The sequence below is a fragment of the Canis lupus genome, chromosome X (genome assembly GCF_011100685.1).
Source record: "Canis lupus familiaris isolate Mischka breed German Shepherd chromosome X, alternate assembly UU_Cfam_GSD_1.0, whole genome shotgun sequence".
Taxonomy (NCBI): Eukaryota; Metazoa; Chordata; class Mammalia; order Carnivora; family Canidae; genus Canis; species Canis lupus.
In genome coordinates, this window is record NC_049260.1 from 25198244 (window position 1) to 25223660 (window position 25417).

Genomic DNA, 25417 nt, shown 5'->3' on the forward strand with positions numbered 1-25417 from the left:
TATGTGGAAATAAATCCAAGCTTTGCAGTGACTATTTCTTATGTGATCCCAAAGTATTGTAACATTCTAAATCCTTCTTTATTCTCTCTGATCCAATCCCAGTTTAGCAAATACAGTAAGAGTGATTACCTTAGAATTCAGATGTGATTATGTCAGTCTCCTCCTTGAAACCTTCCCCCAGCTTAGCCCTGCCTTTAAATGGAAGGCCCAAATCTTCTTCAACATGGCCTACATGGAAGGATATGGCTGCCAGTGCTCTGGTCTCATCAGTACTCTACTCTCTCCCTAATCCTCTCCCCACTTCCACCCCCACATACACCTGAGCTTCTTCAGCCAGTCTGAAGTTAATTATTTCCTCCAAAGTTCCTTGGCATTCTTTCATTCATCCTATTTCCTCTCAGAGTGGAGTGCTTTTCTGTTTTTCCTTCCACCCTCTTTTATGCCTTCCATGAGTTCCACTATTTGACCCACAGCAAGCCCAGTCCAAGTCTGGATAGAGTTCCCCTAAGTGTCCCTATAATACTGCAGATACCTCCAATACTGGACCTTAAGGCAAGGTAGGTAGTCAAAGATCAGGTGAGCAAAAATGACTGAGAAAGCAAATCACTTCTTATGTGGGTGCAGGAGCCTTTTCCTAGGTATTGCAGCACAAAGCTTGCAAATGAGAGACATGAAGAATTAGATAATGGAAAAATCACTTGATCTGGGAACATAGGATTGTGACAAGAGGGACAAATTCAGGTCCCAATGAGAGATTCAATTCACTTTTCTGCTAATATCAAGCGGAGTTGCTAATGGCATGATCATTATCTATAAACCCCCAAATTTAATATAACTATAATGGGAAATTAGGTAATTTCTGGAGATTTCTATTTAAGAGTTCCAGTCACTAACTCCCACCTAAAAATTAAAACTTGATCTCTTAAAAAACAAATTAAGTAAGTTATTGATATATAAAAATTTAAAACTCTGTAATATCTGTTGGTTCTGTTGGCATGTGATATTAATCACCACACCAGGTAGTATTTTGAGATTTACATTTTGAATACATGACTGCCTTGACACTGTAACAGGTAGGTCAATTGCATAAAAGCTGGCGAATGTATGAAAAGGGAAGGCAAAGAATATTAGGTTTAAAATTGTTTTGTGGGGATCCCTGGGTGGCGCAGCGGTTTAGCGCCTGCCTTTGGCCCAGGGCGCGATCCTGGAGACCCGGGATCGAATTCCACGTCGGGCTCCGGGTGCATGGAGCCTGCTTCTCCCTCTGCCTGTGTCTCTGCCTCTCTCTCTCTCTCTGTGACTATCATAAATAAATAAAAATTTTAAAAAATTGTTTTGTAACATTGGATTGACACTTCCCATAGAAATCCACAGTTGATTTCCAGTCAATAAGATTGACATTCAATTATCCATTTTGTAACGTAAATATTCTCCAAGGAAGGAGGGTTATGTATTGAAATATTTAGGAAACATTTATATACAAAAATTAATAATAAAGGAACCTACTTGGAGCCCCATTTTGCCTCTTAAAAGCTTGTAGACATTTTCTGGATTTTCCCTATCTTGTCACTAATGATGACTATTGTATACAGGTTCAAAATCCACCAGGAATCGCTTACTTGGAGAACATGCTGACATAAACAAAGATAAAAGGCAAAGGCTATATCGTGCCATCTTAGAAATATTAGATAAGCAAGAATTTATTTATGAATCATTCTTACACAATGGATATAATTAAGATAATATTAATTTTATTCAATAAAAATGTTCTTATTGTAGAGCTTGGAGAATAGGATTTTTAAAAGTTTTTATTTGAACTCCAATTAGTTAGCATACAGTATATTAATTTCAGGTGTACAATTTAGTGATTCAACACTTCCATAACACCCAGTGCTCATCACAAGTTCACTCTTTAATCCCCATCACCTCTTTCTGCCATCTCCTCAGCCACCTCCTCTCTGGTAACCATCAGTTTGTTTTCCATAATTAAGAGTCTATTTCTTGGTTTTACTCTCTTTTATTCCCCCTATTATTGTTTGTTTCCTTTTTTTTTTTTTTGTCTTGAGTAAAAGATTTTTATTTTTTTATTATTTTTTTATTGGAGTTCCTTTTGCCAACATATAGCATATCACCCACTGCTCATCCCGTCAAGTGCCCCCCTCAGTGCCCATCACTCAGTCACCCCAACCCTCCGCCCACCTCCCTTTCCAGTACCCCTTGTTCGTTTCCCAGAATTAGGTGTCTCTCATGTTCTGTCACCCTCTCGGATATTTCCCACTCATTTTCTCTCCTTTCCCTTTTATTCCCTTTCACTATTTTTTTATATTCCCCAAATGAATGAGACTATATAATGTTTGTCCTTCTCTGATTGACTTACTTCGCTCAGCATAATACCCTCTAGTTCCATCCACGTTTGTTTCCTTTCTTAAATTCCACATATGAGTGAAATCATATAGTATTTGTCTTTCTCTGAGTTATTTTGCTTATCATAATACTCTCTAGCTCCATCCATGTGATTGCAAATGGCAAGATGTCATTCTTTTATAACTAATATTCATATATATGTTAATATGAATATATATATACATATTCCACATCTTTATCGTCAAAGGGAACATTGGTGTGCATATATTCCTTTGAATTAGTATTTTTATATTCTTTGGGTAAATACCTAGTGGTGCAATTGCTGGCATTTCTATTTTTAACTTTTTGAGGAACCTCCGTACTATTTTCTAGAGTGGCTGCATCAGTTTGCATTCCCATCAACAGTCCAAGAGCATTCCCCTTTCTCCACATCCATGCCAACACTTCTTGTTTCTTGTGTTGTTAATTTTAGCCATTCTGACAGGTGTGAGGTGATAGCTCATTGAAGTTTTGATTTGCATTTCCCTGATGATGAGTGGTGTTGAACATCTTTTCATGTGTCTTTTGGCCATCTGTATGTCTTCTTGGAAAAAATGTCTATTGGTGTCTTCTGCCCATTTTTAAATTGGATTATTTTTGGGGGGAGTTTTGAGTTCTATAAGTTCTTTATTTATCTATTTTGGATATAACCCTTTATGAGCTATGTCATCTGCAAGTAGACATACTCATGCAATCACTCGTAAGCACAATTTCAGAGCTTAGCTCTGAGGTTTCCAGTCTTTAGGACTCTCCTTCTTTGCACTTTAAGGTCATTTAGTTGTCCTTTAGACTCTTCTCAAGAATTTATGAAATTCAGAAAATTTGCTTGCTTCAGATGCCAGCAAAGGTATCATGGTTTTCAGCCCCTCTCATAGTACCTGAGGGGAAGGAAAAATTCTTCCTCTACCACTCAAGGTCTTCCAGCTGGACTAAGAATTGATATGAGATGGATTTACAGGAGAAAAAGCCCAAGGTTTTATTACATGCTCATGGAGGCCCAATAATGAAATTGATTCCTAAAGAAATGTCCAAGGCAGGCAGTTTTTATGCTTTTTAGACAAAGAAGCAATAAATCTGTGAGAAATTGACAGGCCAAAGAAAAAATAACTTTGAGAGCTTGAGTTAGTAAGGAATTCTAAAGAGAATTTGGGCTGCAGTAGAACATTGGTAAAAAGTAACAAGGGTTGTTTTTACAGCCCTCTCTGCTCTAAATTCCCTGAATCTGGTGATAAGGGTGTCTTATTTACTTCCTGGTACAAAGAGGGTACTTTTCACATAGGAGATTCATTTTGTGCTTTCAGGGAGACAGAGGAGGGTCTAAATGTCATCCTTGTACGGGCTGTCTCTTAAGTAATTTTTATTTAAAATACTCAGTATGCTGAAGTGGCCCATCTTGGGGCAACTCGCCTTGGCACTCTGTATACACTAAGAGGTTCCTTGCCTCAATCCAAGCTGGAGTAGGCCCTTATGGCTCCCCATCTCATCGCCCATTTTGTCGCTCCACTTGGAGGCAACAGGACCTTAAAACTAGTATGTACTGGAATATTTCAGTTCTTTAATGCCAGCTAAGGCTTGGAGAAACCAGGTGTTTGCAAAATGGCATAACCTGTCCAGAAATAAGCCTTACTTTTGCAAGCATTAAATTTATTTCTGCCTTTTAATCAGGGACCTCCACTTACCTTATTAAGTAATCAACCAATCTGTATTCATCATTACAATGATCTCTCCTGAGTAGCATGTTGAAAGAAACTAATCTCCACAGTAACATCATTGATTTTACATCTAATAAAAAATCTCAAGAATTTATTCTCATGAGTTGTTCATTTTTTTAAATATGCTTTTCTACCTGAGCATATGTTGGTTTCCTTAATTAGAACCTTATTCCATATCCAGTAAAGATTTTTTTAATAACATTTTTAAGGGATCCTGGATTTACAGTTCCTTTTCTTTCCCTTCCAAAGATTTTGTCTCCTTTCGATTTTCCAGTCAGGACTGAGAAACACCTTCTACCTGCCCTGTGAAATCTTATAATTACTAACATTATTTACCCTCTGATATCATACTTTGAGAAGAGCACATCACCTCTGTGGTATCATTCCCAATAATTCATAACCTAAATCTAATTGTGTAAAAACATGAGGCAAGCATAACGGGAAGAACCTTCTCTAAAATAGCTGACCAATCTTCTTCAAAATCTTATAAGTAACTCCCATTTCATTAAGCTGTCAAAAGCACATATTCTATAAATTTGACAAAGATTAAAAATAGCTGAAAAAACATTTTAGGTAAATGTTTCGTTAAATCAATGAAGTGCTTAAAATGTTACCTGCCAGTTTGCCTAAAATAAGAGTGTACAAATAGTTTTATAACCCATGTCCATCACTTCTCTCTGCAGGTGACTCAGCTAATCTAACCTGCAGAGCTTTCTTTGGGTACAGTGGAGATGTCAGTCCTTTAATTTATTGGATGAAAGGAGAGAAGTTTATTGAAGATCTGGATGAAAATCGAGTTTGGGAAAGTGACATTAGGTAAAATAATTTTTTCTTTTAACTTGTACAGTCAAGTTAATGTTTGCTCTGTTAGCGAATAGAAAGTGAGCTAAAGGAACGTAAAGGGAGTTTTGGTGGGGTTTATTTGGGGGTGGTTACCATCATAATAAAAACATCTCAACATTGAATGGCAAAGAGACAAAACACTGTTAAGAGACTGTGTTACAAAACATGAATGCCGTGTGCAAAGAATTTAAGGGATATAGAAAGGCGTTTTTCACTAAGGAATACACTGTGTATGAGACAGACCAAAAGTACCATCAAATATGGAAAATGTGAAATTGTGCCTTTTGTTTATAAGAGCTTTTTTAAAAATATTGTCAAGAGGAAATATTAACAAGGTACTAGGACTCGACCAAATACAAACTCTGTCGTTTTCCTTTTATGTTTTTACATATTTGAGCCATCAAGTGGATTATAAAGCATTTGATAGGAATGATAAAGGATATACAAAATGTTTTAATTGTCTTTTTTTGCCTGACTTTAAGGTCTAAATATTAATATAGTGGGAATGATAAAGGATAACCATTAAAAAATACCATCCATTTTGAGGGCATAATGTTTAAACCTCTTTAAAAAAACTTATTTGTTCATTTACTTTTAAGTATTCAGGTATTTGATCATGACTAAAATTATGCTTGGACAGGGGGATCCCTGGGTGGCGCAGCGGTTTGGCGCCTGCCTTTGGCCCAGGGCGCGATCCTGGAGACCCGGGATCGAATCCCACGTCGGGCTCCCGGTGCATGGAGCCTGCTTCTCCCTCTGCCTGTGTCTCTGCCTCTCTCTCTCTCACTGTGTGCCTATCATAAATAAATTTAAAAAAAAAATTTAAAAAAAAATTATGCTTGGACATAGATACTCATTTTTAATCATAGTATAAGTAAGCAAGCATATAAATAATAATTAAGTTATAACTGAATCAAAATGCTGATCATGCGTAAACATTTTCCCATCTAAAGTTTACATCTTCTGGGTATATATGAGTATATATAAGGCTCCTCCTCCTAAATTCAAGGACTTTTATAACCTGATCAAAGGTATAAGTGAAAAAGATCTGTGATATTAAAAACATATAAAACTGTCATATAAGGTTATTTCTACTGGGATCTTCTTCCTGGCGACAAATACACAAGAATATTGCACTCCACCTGGGTTTGGAAATGCCCAGACGGACAATTCTCCAATATGTACTAAAATGTTCCTGGGCCATTTTTCATATTTATAACTTCACTATTATTTTTTACTCATGTACTTCGAGATATTAAAGTTAAAGAAGGACAATAAACCTCCTAATTTTCACCCTCTCTCTCTTTTTGCAAGTGCTCAAGAAAGGGCCTAGGAAGGTATATTTCTTTAATTCTACATTAGGAAGTATTGTGCAGACATGAGTTACCAAACAAATGGGAGGATGGAGGTGAAACCCTTGCAAGCAGGGAAAGAGAGCCTCACTTTAAGGTTTTCCATTCGCTCTGAAAGATCACAAAAACCTTTGACAGTGAGGTTAGTGTTTACTATTCATTTAATGTCAGAATTAAACACTTCATCAGAACATTTAGTCTACGGATTTATAATTTCATATTTCTCTTAAAATAGGCAATTAATTTGTATCATTAAAAAAAAAAATCCAAGCCGGAGCTTTCAACCAAAATGTCAAACTAGCTCGGAAATTTTCTATTTTTCCTTTCTTTAAAGAAAAAAAACTAACAATCTATATAATTAGTCCCCCAGCCTAAGTCATTAAAATTTCTTCTCTCACCTTTACTATATCTTATTTCTTAAAGGGAAATCAGTTTGTAAACTTGTCTTCAAGGTCTTTCTCACCTCTTATTATGACAGTGTGATTGTCCTGCTAAGAGAGATAATTAACTGCAACTTCATTAGCATCTCCAAAAACAAGCTTCCTCATTAGACATGAAGAGGAAAAGCGCATGATATAATTTAATTAAGATAGCATCAATCCGTAGCCAAATTTGAAGCACAGATGCTATAGGTATTTTCACCTCAGATTCAGATTGATCTAATTTTTTTTTTCCTTTTCATGTCTGTGTATGTTTGTGTGGGGTTTTTTGTTTCGTTTTGCTTTATATTTTAGAATTCTCAAAGAGCATCTCGGGGAACAGGAAGTTTCCATCTCATTAATTGTGGACTCTGTAGAAGAAGGTGACTTGGGAAATTACTCCTGTTATGTTGAAAATGGAAATGGACGTCGGCATGCCAGCGTTCTCCTTCACAAACGAGGTGAGTGTCACCTTCTAAGCCTGAGTAGTCCTGAACCTATAATGGGAGGGAAAGAATTGGGAACCAAAAGCATATTCTGTTTTTCCATATCACTTTATCCTAAATAAAATAATCACAATAGCAGGGCCATCTTAGCAGATAACACAGTGGATGCGTGACTAACTCAAGCTCTAGAGTCAAATATGGATCCCTTGCTGGGCTTTACCACCAAATCTAGAACCTTGGGGATGGTATCTCACTTCCCTAAGCTTCAGTTTCCTGATACTTGACAACAGGGAAATGATGATGGCAACTCTTAAGTGTGTTTTAAAGATGAAAGAAGACAAGAAATGTGAAGAGCTTGGTACAGAGCCTGTACACAAGTGAAATGAAGTTAAATGCTGTTTATTGTTAGAAATTGGCAAACCAATCAAAAATAATGGGAAATTTTAAGTCAAAGATTGTGTTCTTTATTTGAAGGTTCTTCCTTTAGCATTAGCTGTCTGATTGATTCCCCATTGCAGTACTTCTTGACATTTTTTTTCTTCCTTGGATAACTTTTACATGTGTAGTATCTTCCCATAATTAACAGTAATTTGTTAATTAGTCATCAAATAATTATCATTCAATTATTATTCATTAGTAATAATTCAAGGAAGATAGATTGTGGTTGAGTACATATCTGCTGCACTAAATCTGATTCCACAGCAGCCCCAACACGGTAGGCACAGAGTTAAACATATGTATAAATATATATATATATATAACTGTTTCACATTGGAGACTATTAAAAAACAAAATTCAACTGAGTAAATTTGAAGATCTAATTGACTTCATTAAATGACTCATGAATTGGGCAGCTCTGAGTAGTTGCACAAAATGGAAGATTTTTATAGGAAAGAGGGTGGGGCAAGAAGTCATTAACAAAAGAAAGAATTTAAAAAAAAACGAAAAGATTGGGTCAAGCCTGGACACTTTCCAGGGGTGGAGGACAGGGAAAGGCCAGGGTGTTTTGTTTTGTTTTGTTTTGTTTTGTTTTGTTTTGTTTTGTTTACCATGCAGATGAACTCACTTGTGCTGATCAGGAAATTTCAGATTGACCTTTAAAAGGTCACATGCCTGAGATAGGTCAAAACTGTAATTAAGTCTTGGTTTCCTGTTGGGGAAGGGAGGGAAATGACTCCAGTTTGAGCTTTTTGTTTTTTTCTTTTTTAACAAGACAGTTGTGAACTTGGAGCCTCGCTTTCATTGCAGAAATTTTTGATGTACATTACAAGAGAAAAATGGCTTTTTTCCTACATTATGCTAAGTGAAAACTTTCCAGCTTTGGGAACAAGCACACTTGGTGTTCTCTTACTCAGCAAATTTATGATTTTAATTTCAAAGCACATGTTTAATCCTAGGCACTTTGAGGTTGAAAAAGAAAGAGAACATTGAAGACTGTCCCCCTCCTCTTTATTGGGCAATAGATTCCCTTTGAATAATGTTACTAAAAGCTATTAAAACAGACACTTCTGTTGTCAGGAGACTATAGTATTAAAATAGTCTACCTGTGGGAGATGTGAGTAGAAGGAAAAGGTAAGAACAGGTAGCAATGATTGTTTCTCTCTGTAACTTAACATATATAGTCAATGAAGGAATTGAGAATAGAAATATTATACATATAACAGGACAGAAATAGCTTACCAGGTTTGGAAGCAACTCAAATGTTGTGTAATTGAACCATTCCATAACATGCTCCTAAGTGTACTGGATCACATTCCCTCTCAAGGAAACCAATTCTATCTCTGGAAAAACCTAACTATTAGAAAGCATCCCTATTTCACTGTCTGTCTACCCCTTGACCACAGTTCTACGCTTTTAATCTCTCTTTCCCAAAAAAGCCCTTCAAAAGTTTGTTGACTATCACCATGGTCCTCCTGGACCTTTACTTCCTCAGATTCTACTTGTTTAGTTTCTTTTTTAACTTCTTCCTTTCTATGGATACAATACTTCCACCATCTTGATCAGTCTCTTGAATATGCTTTAATTAAAGAGTCTGAATTATTTCTCAAGAAGGGGAAGAGTGGAGAGAGGATAGAGGGCACATATAAAAATCTGTTCACTTGAACAACACTTATTTCTTTTTAGGACAAGGTAGGAGTAACAGTCAATTATTGATTGTCAGGGAGCAAGAATTCCTGTACCCTTAAGGGTCCTTCTACCTGAATTAAGAATCAAATTGACGTGAGACAGATTAATGGGAGGAAATCAAATTTAATAGTGTCCATATGGGGAATCCACACGGACATGGAAATTCCAAAGACGGTCAGGCATATGTCTTCCTGAAATAAGGACAAGGGGGAAGGGGTCTGCGGCTTCAGAGGAAAGGAGTATGATCCACAAGATGGTAAGAACAGATGTTTGGTAATTAGATGTTTACCCTGCTATACAGATGGATCACTCAGATAACACTTATCTCTGCTAATAACCCTTATTCTGGGAAAGACCCTCAATTTCAAGCCTTCTATGAAGTTAAGGGAAGGGCAAAAGTTCCTCTTGAGCCCACAGGGTCTTGAATGCCTTCAACTCAGAATAATCTGCATGCCAAAATGGCCCATCTTGGGGCACCCTGCCCTCAGCCCCTAAGCGATCATATGGAGAAAAGGAGGAAAATGAATGTATCTAAGGAGGATAAACTATTAAAGCTCTGTTCTTACAGATAGGTACACAGCCAGGAAGGGTCAAACACAGCCAGGCTATTTTTAGAATGTGTAGCTTAAGGTTAAGTTGCCCATGGCTACAAAAGCCTCCAGTACTACAAAAATAGATGTTTGAAGAATCAAGAAAATTGTTTGAAAAACTTGCCCAAGACTGTCTGATTCCCTAAACATGAAGGAGAAAGTTGTGGCCAATGTTGGAGCAGTCTTTAATGCCTAGATCCACAATGGTTTTCAAATATGTCTTTATACTAAGAGCATTTTGTTTTTAGTAAAATAAAAGCTTTAGAAGCCTAAACATGTTATTCAAGATTATATACTCCAAAAGTCCCTTTTAAAGTTAATGTGTGCCTTCCTTCTAAGGGAACTGCAGCCCATGAGTCATCAATTCACAAAAGCAGCAAGGCCTGCAATCTCCTGCCCTTGAGATGCTTATAATCATGGGGAATGGTCTATCCAAATCATCTTAGAAAGGACTTCGGTTAACAGGTGGCATAGCTGCAAGTTCCCCAGCCCTGCAAGGGTCAGAAGATCAAAGCACAGCACATAGCTTATAGTTTTGGTCTTTGATCATAGCATTCCTGAAAGAAATTATTGTCACACTAGCAGTTATGTAACTATCAGATGAATTGCTATAGCCCTCAGAAGACTAAAGCTCAGAGAAGGAACTGGAAGATGTCACTATTAATCATATTTTTTGCCACTTATTCATAAATCCCTTAACTTATCTTATAGGCCTTCAAAGTCTTTCATTTGAAAACCTCTCTAAAGACCTATGTTAAAGTATTTGATGAATACAGACCTTGCAAACCACAATTATCAGTTCCTCTGATGGGTGAACTTTCCAGGACATAGCTTGGTGCAAGTTACTTAAGCATTTTTTCCTCCACCATTACCTTTTGCTCAGTATTGTTGATATACCAAAAATTATGTCAGAGCCTCCCCACTGGGTGGTATGTGTTAAGGCAGAAAACCTTTCCTTTCTTCCTTTCTAGATTCTTTGGCTGGTCTAATAATTAAATTGACATAAGACTGATTAACAGGAGAAAAATTTAATTTCATATATATGGGAGCCCTAGAGATATGAGATTCAAGGACAAGTTGGGCAGTTGAGGCTTGTATGCCCTCCTGAGCTAGAGTGGCCCAGGGGCCTGGAGCCTCAAAGGAGAAGAGGCTGATTCACAGGCCCATAAGAAGAGTCCATGTTTGGGGATAAGTCGTTTGCTCTACCCTAGTCAGGACTCTGCATACAAAGTTATCCTAAGTAATAGATTTCTTTCTGGGCCAGGTCCCCTATCTAAATTCATTTAGGTAGTTAAGGGAGAGGTCAAAGTGTTTCTTGAGTCTGCTGGGTCTTGACTGCCTTCAGCTCAAAATAGTCCTCCTGCCAGAGTGGCATATTTGGGGACCGCAAAACCTGCTCCCCTTCTTACGGATTCTTTGAGATGTCACTCACATGTATCAACTAAGTATTCTCAGCATTCCAATGCTGAGAGGCTACTACAATGAATAATTCAGCTAGGATCAAACTAGGTTAGATTTTGGACCAGCCTTTTATCTTTAAAAAAAAAAATCTTACTTCCACAAACACTGGCTGAAAATTCCCTAGGAAATTTGACCATTGAAAAAGTTTCTATGAGGGGCACCTGGCTGCCTCAGTGAGTGGAGTGTGTGACTCTCCATCAAAGATCTCGGGGTTGTGGGTTCGAGCCCCATGTTGGATACAGAGATTACTTTAAAAAATAGGTCTTAAAAAAAGTTTCTATGGGACTATTCAAAATTGTAGATCCCTGCAGCCAGGGAAGGCACTTGGACAGTTAAGATCATGTCAGATATGCAGCAGGGGTATATTTCCTGTACTCTACAGAGAACTAAGCTGTGCAGTGACTGAGAGATAAAGAATGAATAGGCAAGGCCCCAGGCCTTTATGGTCCTCACTCTAGCCCTTGACCTGACAAGCTTCCTTGGAAAAGAGCCAAAGCACAGAGCTGGCACATTCCATTCTGCGTTATTTCTTGTTCCCACTGTTGCCCACATGTGATTGCATTTCATATTTCAGTCTCTGAACCTTATACCCAAATGCTTTTGCTCAGGTTTCTAATTGCTGCTGCCTGACTTGACATGTATCCAACACTGACCTTTACCTTCATTTTCCCTCCAAAATTCTGACCTTTACTATTCCCTCCATTTTTTGTTTGTTTGTTTTCCATTTCCCTGACACAAAGGATTCTTCAGATCAGTGCCCAGCAGCAATTGCTCTTGCCTCAGACCTAATCACTCTTGCACCCATCAGGCAGTCTTAAATGTCCACTCAACTGTGTTTTTTCTCCATACTCTAACTCTGGATGGCCTCACAGTGTGGACATGTCGACTATATGGAGCAAAGCAGCTTCATGGTTGAGGGTGTGGACTCTGCAGCAATGCTATGCATTCAAAAGCCAACTGTCCATTTACTAACTGCGTAATTGTTACCAAATTTAAACTTGTCCAATGCACCCAATGTGCAGTAAGCGAATGTCTGAGACACTGATTTTGAAACACAGAAAACTTTATAATCAGAAGGACAGCCCATCAAGAAGGCTGGGAGCATTCTCCAAGCTGCCTTGCCCTGTTGAGCCCAGGGAGAGCATTCTTTCGGACAATGAGGCACTATTTGGGACCTGGTATGATCAGATACCTCAAAATAAATGTTACCCTTCCAGTCTCCGTGAGGTCTCTACAATTAGAGATTAGGGATGAAACAGGCAAAGTTAATGATTGATGGTTGAGAGCTACATAAAGCATAATTGAGTAGAGACATAATAGAATGTGGAGCTAATTTAATAGTACAACTAATATGACTATAGTCGGTAAAACAGGTCCAGGAACCAAGTGTCCGGCCCCACTCTTTTGGTCACATCACCTCATCTCTGTGAGCCTCAAATTTCTCTTCTATAAAATGGGAATAATGATACTAACTACCATATAAAATAGTTATGAAGATTAAATAAGCCACTGTGTGTCAATAGGTATCACAATGTCGGACACATACTTATCTCCTAGTAAATGTTAACAGCCATTACATGCTTTCTCTTCTCCAACTACATGATACTCTGGGTAATTTAGGATGTGATAATGATGTGTTCATTAAAAATTCCCGCAAATCTCATGTTTAAATCTAATGTATCTGGTATTAAAATGGCCAGCTTTAGCTCCAGCTCCGTTGATTCCATATTTTACTTTATCACAGATTTACTTGAATTTAAATATGCTGTCCTAGAAGTCAGCTTCATTCATTTATTCATGCATTTAATGATCATCATTAAGAACCTACTATGTGTCTGGCACTCATAAAATTAAATGAACAGGAAATAAAAACCAGTATAATTTGAAATGCCACCATCAACTTTTTAAATTGCTTTGATATTAAGCATTCCTAATATAGAATTGTGCTTTTAGGGAATGTTTAGCTTTGAAACTGTCACATTAAGGGAATGTTCATTAACAATCCTGTTGTGAATGGTTATGTTTAGATACAATGATTACAATGATATGGCAATCCATTCATCATGAAGTAGTTTGGGAAGTAGCAAAGTATACTATCTCAGAGACCAGCACTAGTTAATAATGATAAGCATCTACGTTTTCTCTATTCCCTCTCAATCCCATTTTATTTCTTGCACACACACACTTTCTCTCTCCCTCCAAAGAATGTAATCAATAGAAATTAGACTTGCTCAATAAACTCCCTAGTCCCCAGAATATCTTTAGTAATGTAATTAACGTGTACATCATTTAGGATGCATTGTTTTAAAGCCGGATGAATTTAGACCCAGTGGACTCCTTATCCCTTTTCGTAACGAATCATTTTTGGAATATATGCGCCTATCCTTGTTAGTATTTACCTAGTGCATTTATTTACTGAGAGATACAGTAAGATCACAGAACTGTTTAAGCCTCTTTCCGGGCTCAACATCTGACATCTTTGATCACTGACTTCAAAATATGGAAAAGCCAAACTTTGCCCAGATATCAAAACCTTCTACCTCTCTGTGTGGTGACATCTCCCCAGAAGGACACCGACTCATTAAAAACTGTATAGGCATCTACTAAAGAGTCACTTTTATTGAGTTATTGCTCTGGGGAGGAAAAAAAATTCCCCTTTACCCTTCTAGGTTCTTTGCTGAGACTTCCCTGTAGTAACAAACCAGATTAACAGTAAAAAAAACAAACAAACAGAAGTTTAATAATTTGTATACCTTCTGTATGCAAGGGAGATTTCCAGGAAAACTGAGTAACTCCCTGAAATGGCCTGAGCTACCACCCTAAATACCATCTCCAGCTACAGAAAAGAAGATGCTGAGCGTAGGAGAACCAGTTATGGGAGATTTCCAGGAGAAACACAGTAATTAAGAGTGTGGTTGTTATGCAGATTCAAACCATTGCTTTCTCCATTGATAAGAGTTTTTAGACATTTAGAGTCCTGGGCTTAAGCAAGGAAGACACCAGTACAGAGATTTCCCTTATAAATGTAAATATCTTTTACAAAACAGTAACTTCTCTGTTTACAAAATTTCTCCTGTGTCTGCAGTTTCTTAAAAATAATCAGCCTAAAATAATCGGTATACCAAAAAAACCAAAACAAAACATGTTTGAGGTTGTATATTCTGCTCCCCTTCCTTGCCTGTGCAATGCCCAAATATTAAGGAACTTTAGTTATGTTGCTATAGTATTTCCAAATCAGAGCCATCAGGTTTAATAAATTCTCTCCTTGGATAAGATCTGACATTTTGCAGTCAGAATTTTTTCTAGCCTGTAACATTTTTCTTGCTTCTCTGCTTCTCGGTTCTAGAAGACATCAAAACAGCTGACCTCAATTCTTTCCTCTTTTTTCTTGATTACTAATGCCAAAACAAAAAATCCACTTGGTGGCTATTATGCCAGAAGCACAAATTGTCCAATACTAGTAATTTTGTACTTCTGCGTTTCTTGATATAGATATTTCAACAAGATTATTTGATTGCCACCAAAATTACAGGCTTGAAAACTAACCTTTTGAGCTATTTCCTTAGACATAAAATACATGATGTAAGTGAGGTTAAACTCAACTTATTTTTGCCTCAGCACTGGAATGTCTTTTCAAATGTCTGTTGATCCCAGTTTTTCCTGATCAGCATAGTTTTGCCTTTTAGTCATTTTGGTCACTCACTTTGCTTCAGTGTGAACCAGACTATCCAAGCAGCATCTTTGTTAGGAAAGAAAAGGACCATTGTTTGAGGATGATTAGCTTACTTCTCAATTAATAAGTATAAAACCTCCGGTTTTTATCACTCATGCTGAACTAATCATGTGGGCCCAAGCTCTTAGTATTTAAGTACACATGGGCATAGTCAGTGGGAGTCCTTTATTTGCCTTATTGAATTATTCACTTGTTTTCCAACTAAATGTTACATTTTTGATAAAGATCTTTAACCTCTACTTCTGTGTTCTATTACTCAACATACATAACCCACTTTGTGAATGTGATGAAAGGGATGATTAAATGTATTCTGAGTAATATAAACTTTGTCTGCAGCAGGGTTTCTTAATCTTGCCACTATTGACATTTTGAACTGGGTAATTCTGTTACGGGATATTTTTCTTTCGTTGATGCCCGAGGTTCTTGGTCTCACCGCTTTGAAAAATTAAAAAGTAGACCAGACAGAGTGGTGGGCAGCAAAGCAAGGCTTGTAGAGCCATAGCAACGTGATTTAAAAAAAAAAAAAAGGAAAAGGAAACAAAGTTCCTGAGGAGGGAGGGAACCCAAAAGGAGTTTCTAAGTCTAGGGGTTTTTAATAGGCTCTTTAGCGGCTATTTTAATCTGATTAACTCTCCTTGAAGTCATCCAATCAGGTTTTTGTCACCTATCTATCACACAGGAAAGGGTGGAAGGCTTCTTCCAGGGTGGTGTAAAATCCTTTTAGGGGTGATTTCCTCTTAGGATGGTGGTCCCTTGTCCCTGCCTGCCTGCCTTCCAACTATCCTTCATCAATTCTTTGCTATGGGGCGCTGTCTTAGGCATTGTAGAATGTTTAGCAGCATTCCCAGCCTGTACCCGTTAGATGCCAGTAGTACCTTCCCTAGTTGTGACAACCAAAAATGTTTCCAAATATTACCAGATGTCCCCAGGGGACAACATTACCATCAGTTACTGAGAGAAAGGCAGGTATTTTCATCTTAAAAACCCTCCAAGGTTATAACTGATATGTTCATGTTACCGAATTTAAGGGGTTTGCTACTTGGGTGCATCAAATTGAACCCAAGGAAATGTCTAACACAAACAGCTTTTTATTACTCGTTACAAGTAAGGAAGCAGCGAGATAGCTCTCAAAGCACTGTCCCCTGGTGGAGTTAGTATGGGAAGGTTTTATTCAGTGTATTAGAGGATGGGGGCAGGAGACTTGCAGAGGCACTTTTTGGTTCAGTTGCACACAGGTAGCATGTCAACATGCTAGTGCATACATCGTATGTTCAAGGTTCAAAAAATGGCAAAAAAAAAAACTGCCCATAGAAGGAGATCTTAGTATTATAGTGAGCTAAAGTTAACTTCAGGTCAGCTTAGGGGGCCTTCTGCACATGTCCTCAGCTCCAGTCTGGCTCAGATTGGCTCACAGAAGGGGCCAAGAGGCAAGACACACCTGGCAAGGCATTATTAGGTGAAACACATAGTTGGTTGTCTCTTTGCAAAAAAAAGCACATTCCTTCCCTGCTTTTGTCCCTTCTCCTTTCCTCTCATAGCTTTTAGCTCTCTTATTTGAGTAACTTCCTGTTGCACCCCAGCCAAAAGTTGAGTGTTTCTTAGATCTTGGAATTCACAAAAATTAGGTTCCTTCTGCTTCCACTCTTGGAGAGGCAACTAGAAGTCTGTAAAGCAGTGTTTCACAATCATTTTTTGTTGTTATTGTGTTACTGATCCATCTATTATAGCCACTGACTCAGAAAAACGAATGGATGAGCCCCGAGGTGCTGCCCAGGCCTACTGCTCCATCCTGGGGAATCCCAAGGGATCTGAACAAATTGAAAGTGTAGCTCCTGGCTGTTTGCCAACACTGTTGTGGAACAAACTCAGATAAACTCATCACAAGAGAAGCCCATAACTCAAGAGAGAAGGGGTTAGTTAGGGATGCCTGGGTGACTCAGTGGTTGAGTGGCTGCCTTCCACTCAGGGCGTGATCCTGGAGTCCCAGGATGGAGTCCCACATCGGGCTCCCTGCATGGAGCCTGCTTCTCCCTCTGCCTGTCTCTATCTCTCTCTCTCTCTCTGTCTGTCTCTCATGAATAAATAAATAAAATCTTTTTTTAAAAAAAAGAGATGAGGGTTTGGAAAAAAGAAAGGGAGAAAGTTATTTCAGGTGCTGACATTCAGGGGAGGTGGCATGCTCAAGCCTGAACACATGACCTCTCCACCAGCCAGATGTGACACTGAATTCTGTTGCTATCAGAGCTTTTCTGGCCTGGTGGTTGAAATGTTCTGATCATGGGAAAACACCTTCATCAACGCCTCAATCAAGTGTCGTAATAAGAACAATGGGCTGGAGTGCCTGGGTGGCTCTGTCAGTTGAGTGTCCAACTATTGACTTTGGCTCAAGTCATGATCTCAGGGTCATGAGAACCACCCCTGCATCAGGCTCCCCATTCGGTGAGGAGACTACCTGGGATTCTCTTTCCCTCTGCCACTCCCTCCACCCACGCTTGCACACACTCTCTCACTCTCTCAAATAAATAAATAAATCTTAAAAAAAAGGATTAAGAACAATGGGCTTCAGTTAGAGCATGACTCAAGCAGTCTTGTCTATTTCAGTTTTAACTTTTAGGGTCGATAGTTGAGCAAAAAGGCTTGCTGACAATTGCAGTCTTTATTGTACAAACAAATCACTTAGGGAGTTTGTTTAAAAAATGATTGGAATTCATTAATCCAGGATAGGACTCAGGGTCTGAATTTCAAACAAGTGCCTTATTGATATTGATGCAGTTGGTCTGTGGACTGCAGTTGGCATACCGAGGTCTTTGCCTAGACAATAGATCCTCTAATAAACTTGGTAGCTTCTAATAGGTGAAGAGCAACTAGCTCTCTTGAGTTCACTGTTTCCATGAGAGAGAAATGAAAATGGAATATAGCCAGTCAGTGGGACTAAATCCAACTAATTGCCTCATTCTTCTTACATGGTCAACACCTTTGAACCTATTTGAACATGAGTACATTGCCCTCACACTCTACTCTTAATGAGGTTACTTGCCTCACTTATTCAATGAAATTGTGCTTTATAGAACACATTTGCTACTCAGAGAGATGTCTGAGAGGGCACTCTCTTCGGGTATTAAATAATTAACCTCTTAAATCAGGAGGGCCCTCACTGTTGGACAGAATTCTTATATAGTCCCTTTTTTAAAAAAAAAAAAAGGAAATCCACTTAGGAGTGTGTCTCAACAACATGTATATGGACAGATACATGTATTTCAGCCTATGCAAATTGGTTATATGCAGTGTGCAGTCTATGCAAATAGCAATTACCAAGGAGGAGCAAGATATATGATGGGCAGTAAATACCACTAATTTCCTGCTTTGAACACTTGTATTCAGCTAGATCTCAATTATGTATAGTCAGGAAGGGCAGACATAGTAGAAGAATTGAACCTCCACATATGATTGGTCAGTGTGTGCCAAACACACAAAGAAAAAACTCATTAATGCAACCTGGGTAAACAGTACCTACAGGTTCAAATGTTCAATTCATTACAGTAGGTAACAGAAGTTGTAAATCACAAGTAAACCTAAGATTGGAGCAGAGGGAATCCACTGGAACTCAGATCTTTGTGTTAGAAAATCTTTACAGTACCCACAAACGGGCAGTTTAAAAAATAAGGTATTTGCAAGAAGCTGACAGTATAATCTAGCACACACATAACACAATTTTACATATGTGATCAGAGATCACAATCAGGGTAACATATTCACGGCCACCACCCACCAAGACACCACTCACTTTTCCTTCTCAGAACCACCTTGATAGTCTTATTATTTCTAGGTCAAAACAACCTCTTGACTGATGTGTTTCATATCTTGATCAAAATCTCACTTTACTGCTGGCTGTCTAAAGATGACCCATAGAAGGTAGCTGTATGAAAAAGGAACAGCTCATTCCCAGTCACCAAATATGTATCAAGTGCCAGCTATGGGCAAGGAACTGGGCTGGGTGTCTTTAGTAGTTGAGTCACTGCTGCAAGAGGGATGTCTAACCACCATCCTGGTGGTTAAAACACCGTTATTAAAGCAACGTTACTGGGAAGAGGGAGATGGCTGTGCATTTTTATGGCTGTGAATTTCTATGCTTAGTTGAAAAATGGCACAACTGGGTCATAAAATGCAGGGTATAACTTTTAATAAGCAGTTCCTGTATATTGAACTTTGACAACCAGGTCAGTAAAGTGAGAAATTAGACATGACACATAAAAAATGCTAACTACTCTCTCAGGTCTTATAATAGGAAAAAATGTGTTGATTTCCAATAAATTACCATGGAAACTTATATTAGATTTTAGTGTTGAGGACTAAATTTGCCATCTATGAGAAATATGTTAGCTGTTTGTCTCTACTTTTAGGGCACATATACTATTTTTAGCATGTGTTCTATGAAGATTAATGTATCTGGAGGTTGATTTCTCTAAATTAAAAATGGACATTTAAATGCTATTATTATTAGGGAGGAAGAATTTCCTCTACCCTTCAAGGTCCTTCTAGCTGGACTAAGAATCAAAGTGATGTGAGACACACTAATAGGAGAAAATCAAATTTAATATTTAATAGCGTATGTATGGGGAATCCACACAGATGTGGAAATTCAGAAAACAGTGAGGCAACATGACATTTTTATGAACTAAAGAGAAGATTAGGGCCTGAAAATACAAAGGAGAAACAGACCATTAACAGGAAGGTAAAAGAGATGTTTGGAGCACAAAGGTAGCCCTGTTATGCAGGTTAAGTTTCTTAAAGAGGTATCTATGTTAATAACTCTCCTCCTGGTACCAGCAGGCAATTGAGGGGGAGGTAAAAGGCTTTTCCTGAATATGCTCAGCTTGGAATGCTTTTTTATTTTTAAATACTTTATTTTAAAGAAATAAAGATTTTATTTATTTATTCATGAGAGACACACGGACAGAAGCAGAGACCTAAGCAGAGGAAGAAGCAGACTCCCTGCGGGGAGCCCGATGTGGGACTTATCCCAGGACCCCAGGGGATCACGACCTGAGCCAAAGGCAGATGCCCAACCACTGAGCCACCCAGGCGCCCCTCATCTTTGCAATTTTTAAATTGTGGGACCCTGGGCAAGTCACAAAATTTCCTCATCTTGATCTTCCCCTCTTAAGTGAGGGTGCTGTATGATATCTAAGATCTCTAAAAATCCTAAAACTAAAAAAAAAAAGAATATGTTGCCATGATTTAGATACAACTTAGAAAGTGATTAGTTTTCAGATGTTAGGTACTCACTGATTAACATATTAAGGAACTCCTATGTATAAGTCATAGTGAGGTGAACTATTTATCATATATGCAGAGATCAAACTATATACGCTTTTCCTACATAGGTAAACAGAACCTGCTCCTCAAAGAAAAACAAAGGCAGACGCTCAAACACTGAGCCACCCAGTCTTCCCGAGCTTGAATTGCTGAGTTTGGATTAAATCAAAATAGTGTTCCTGCCAAAGTGGTTCATCTTGGGGCGGCCTGCCCTCAGCCCTTACTCTATCAAAATAGATTTTATTTTTACTTCACACACACAAAAAAAATCCCGTGGCATATTTAAGAAAGCACAAAAAGATCAATTTTAAAACCATCCAAGAATCATTAGCTTGAATTGAAATTGTATATGAATGAGGATTTACTGAAAAAGAAATTGTAAACTGCGATGAAAAAGACTGTTTCTAGAGAATGTTTTGTTGTCAACTCTTTACTTGTATGTGACCTAGAGCAAGTCTCTTTGTGTCATTGTTCTTCATTTTTATCGTTTGTAAACTGCTTGCCTTTAAGCCCCAGGGTAGGAATTGTAAGAACAGATGAAACCCTGGGTAGGGCTGATAGTATATATATTAGCCCATTTGTCAGATTTTATGGATTCTCTGAGTTTTGAGTCATTGTACCTCATTTTGCAAATCTTAGGAGTGAAATGAACTGGTTGCTCTTCCTAGGGATGTTTTCATGGTTTTAAGTGTTTGTAAAGTTGACTCATATCTTTAGATGACAAGTTCTTATAACTGCAAAATAGAAATTACAATTCCTTAAAGATATCCAACTGCAGGTCAGAGAACTGACCAGTAATGGTTGCCAACTTCATGGAAACTAGAGGCTATTATCAAAGTCTAAAAGAATGACACATCAATTGCTTCACTTAAATCAGTTTTGAATTCTAATTCTAGTATGTATGTGGAATATGACCTAAAAACTCATATCATCCCATAGTCTCACGACTACTTGAGTATCAGAGTTATGATTTTCTCTTCTTCCTTGCTGGGTCTTTGGCTGGCCTAATAATTAAATAGACATAAAACGGACTAAAAAGAAAGTTAATTTCTTACATACAAGAGCACCACAAAAACATGAGACCCTTGGGCGCCTGGATGGCTCAGTCAGTTAAGCATCTGCCTTCGGCTCAGGTTATGATCCCAGAGTCTGTAACCCGGGCTCCCTGCTTAGCAGGTGGTCTGCTTCTGCCTCTGCCCCTCCCCCGCTATTGCTCATGTGCGTGCTCTCGCTCTCTCTCTCAATCTCTCTCTCAAATGAACAAATAAAAAATCTGAAACAAAACATTAGACCCAAAGGCAGTCAGGCAATTGAAGCTTGTATGCCATCCTGAGCTAAGGAGTGATATGGGGGGCCTGGGACTTCAAAGGGGAGGAGGGCGAGTCAAAAGAAGAACAGATATTTGGTTGTCAGATGTTTGCCGTGCCATGCCTATTAGGTCTTTCACTTAAAAAGTTGTCTCTGTTAATAGCTCTCTTTCTGGGGTAGGCCTCCTATTTCATTTCTTTTAGACAGTTAAGGGAGGCGTCGAAACTCTTCTGAGTCTGTGGGGTCTTGATGGCTTTCAACTCAAAATAATCTGCAAGCCCAGGTGGCATATTTTGGGATGATATGGTCTCTTCCCCCTCAGGTACATTTCTAATTCTCCACAAATTAACCAATTATGTGTATATTACTTGAATATGTCAGTATTGAAAGTAGCTTAATGGACTACATTAAAGGGATGACAATAAAATTCCATATTGGCTATCTTCTTGTGTAGACTGCTGTCAGTGGCAACTCAGTAGTCATATAAAAATTGGTAATATTCAAATGTATTTTCAACTGTTAACTACTCACATACCAGTTTAGTTTTCTCATCTGTAGAAGTGTGCAATTAGGGTAAATGAAATTTGAAATTCGTATCTTCTCTAATATGGGATAATGTTTTAACCTACTTTTGAAAGAATATTTGTAAACTGCTGCTCAAGATATTATTTCCATAGAGAAAAGTTCAATAGTGGTGTTAAATAATTCCTGCCAGACTTGACTTGCTGAACTGGGCATCTATAAATGATAGTGGAATAAATAGATATGTGAATAAAAATTAGGCTAAAGAGTTTACCATGAAGACTCTTACTAGAACCACTTTGGACAAGACTCTTACGTAAACCACTTTGGACAACTCCATTCTAAATTGTCTAGAGTAAAAGGCAAAATATAAGCTACTTTGGAGTATTAGCATTTAATGGTTACAGTCACGTGAAAACCTAATAGACTAGAAAGAGATCCATAAATTTTTTTTAACTGAAGTAGTGGTGGTGTTTATCTCAGGGTGGTATGATTCCATGTGATCTTTCTTTTCTTCTCATTATTCTTATATGATTTTCAAAATCTTCACATTGAGCATGTTTCAAAGAGTCAGGAAAAAAGAGAAAAAATAAATCTATTTTAGTACAGCCACTGAAAAAATTTAAAATGCTTACAGGAAACCTATCATTCATCTTTTTGCTATAAAATCAAATTATTTACACATTCTGCAAGTATATTACAACCTATTTGCTTCAATCTACCCTCTCATTCCCATTTTACATCTGTCTACATTAGAAAGCATTACTTTTGGAGGGACACCTTTACTTCTACATTATTTTCCTAAACCACTGCTAATTTTCATGCACCAAAAATCAACATGTAGAGCAAGATGGTAAGATAATGCTTTAGTCTCTGTGAAGCAGGTCCACGTCATTGCCATTTTGGTAAAAGAGAATTAATTCCTGAGGACAGGCCCTTCTTATATCCCAACTATGCAGGCCACTAAACTACACAAGCCACCCACTTTATTTTCAACTTTGTCGTGGTTTAAGCAGCTCTCCACTGTTGCCTTCTGAGAAATCAAGGAATGCTAGATTCTGTTACCAGTAGTTCCCAAACCATGCCTATTTCTTTGTAGAGTATTAACAGGAGAAGAAAAAAATGTAAACAAGTGTTAATAAATTCTTGAATCTCTTTCTTTACAAAATGAGAAAGGAAGGCAAACTTACAGTGCTTTTATGTTTTCTGGAAACAAGCTATCAGAACGATTCAAGAGAGAAGAAATGGAATTTTCTGTTACTTCCGTTGAGGGAAATAAACCAGCATATAGTTTGATTATTGTTTTTGCCTTAATAGTCTCTAGCTCTGTGGAATCACCAAGATTTTGAGTGGAACTTTTCTCGTGAGAGAAACAGCTTTTGACGAATACATTTTATTCTAACGCTTTCGATAATTAGGAAATGTATTAAAACGCTAAAGGAAGAAAATCGTAATAAATATCATAAAATTCAGAAGTTTATCAAAGCATCCCATTTTGTGTATTGCAATTCAACCAGTTCTTACATATGTATAATATTTTACAAATCTATTTCCAACAATTGAATATACTACAAATCATAATTTTTTTTTAGAAGGGTTCAGTGTTTCTGTAGAAAACATGGATCCTTCTATTGGTTATCTAAGTAGCCCAGATGTTCTGGTCCTTGGCCAATCCAAAGCATTCCCAGTGGAAGACCAAACTGTTCTAACTGACAGTATATCCTCTGGTGGAGGATTGCTTTCAGGATAAACACTGCAGCCCTTAACAAAAGGAGTAAAAAGGCAATGCCACCTTCACTCTGACAATTTTCTCTCAAGAGACGTTTTGTAACATTCCATCTGTGCCTGTCTATTTGTATGACATGTTGAGAAGGAAATTCCTAGTAGAGAGAAAGCAAATAGTTTTTCTTCTAAGAGATTTTCTTTTAGGCATCTGTGAAATTTGACACTGTGATAAACAGTAGCCCCATCTTCTAAGCTGGTCACCTGAGGCCCATTTTGCTCTCTATTATTGAAGTCTCTTCCTTCTTTGATTTCTCCTCATCATATTCAATCTCATGAGACCTAAAATGAAGGAGTCACCATCTGAATACTTTGTATGTTTGTATGTGTGTACAAATACATAAATGTTCTGTGTACATCCCACATTATGGTTTTTAGATAGACCTATTTCAAACACTGCTTTTATAATCCAACAGGGAAATGTTTTCAGCAATAAAGCTCTGTCTGTGTTAGTGATGCCACATTGTGCTTTCCGACAGTATGTCAGTTTTCCACAAGGGAGGATCACTGTCCTATTTTTCTGACCTAATTTTGGGAAATCTGGTTTAATTAATACCACGAATCCTTCAAACAAATATTTATTGACAAGATACATGCTAGTTGCTTTGCAAAGAAAAAAAAGATAAACAACATGTTCTAGCTGAGAAATCAAAACATGAAGTTGACTACCACCATCCATCACACCATATATTTCCTTTCTCTGTACTTCACACCAGACCACTTGACAAAAATCTTTGCAGGTACTGTGCTGCACAGTGTCCGATCCTTATCCCTAAAATCTCCCAATAGAAACACAAATACCCTGAGTGAGTTGCTCACCTGAACTGTTGTGATACTTATAGTAAGGCATTTCTTTCACATAAGAGTGAAACTTAAGTGCACAATAGACATTAGCTTTTATTACTGTGTCATTAAATAATCTACTTGTATGCCAAACTCTGCAACTAGACATGAATTCCTTTAAGGCAAGAAGCATATTTTATTCATCAATTTATCACTAGAACTCAAGGTACTACACCTGGTACATTTAAGGCACTTACTAAAGAGAGAGTGAATGAATGAATGAATGAAAAGAAAAAACTGAATAGCATTATCAAAGATGTAAACAATATATGATTGATTTCTAAATGCCAAGTGAATACAAACTTTCCTAGCTCTGTAAGTCTATAGAAGACTGTATGGTCATTGGATTTATGGATGAGAGAACATTTCTATATTTGAATAGTTAAATTGACCATTTTTCTAAAGAAAGATGTTTTATTAGCAAATTAACAGAGTGCATATTAATAATTATATCTCATCAGTTGCTTGAACCTCATGACATGTTGACTAGGAAGATGGCTTACAGAGATATTCTTGGAATTTTAGAGTGAAGATGTGTAAGAAACTCACTTTTTATTAGA

General features: G+C 37.7%; 1 protein-coding gene across 2 annotated transcripts in view; it reads left to right on the top strand.

Annotated features, from left to right (window-relative positions):
- Positions 1-25417, top strand: part of IL1RAPL1 (interleukin 1 receptor accessory protein like 1) — a 1348418-nt gene that overhangs the window by 1285235 nt on the left and 37766 nt on the right. For both annotated transcript variants that reach the window (XM_038587125.1, XM_038587126.1), the window contains 2 exons: positions 4799-4931; positions 7045-7190. In XM_038587125.1, coding sequence (XP_038443053.1) covers positions 4799-4931; positions 7045-7190 — 279 coding nt within the window. The remainder of the gene's footprint in view (positions 1-4798; positions 4932-7044; positions 7191-25417) is intronic.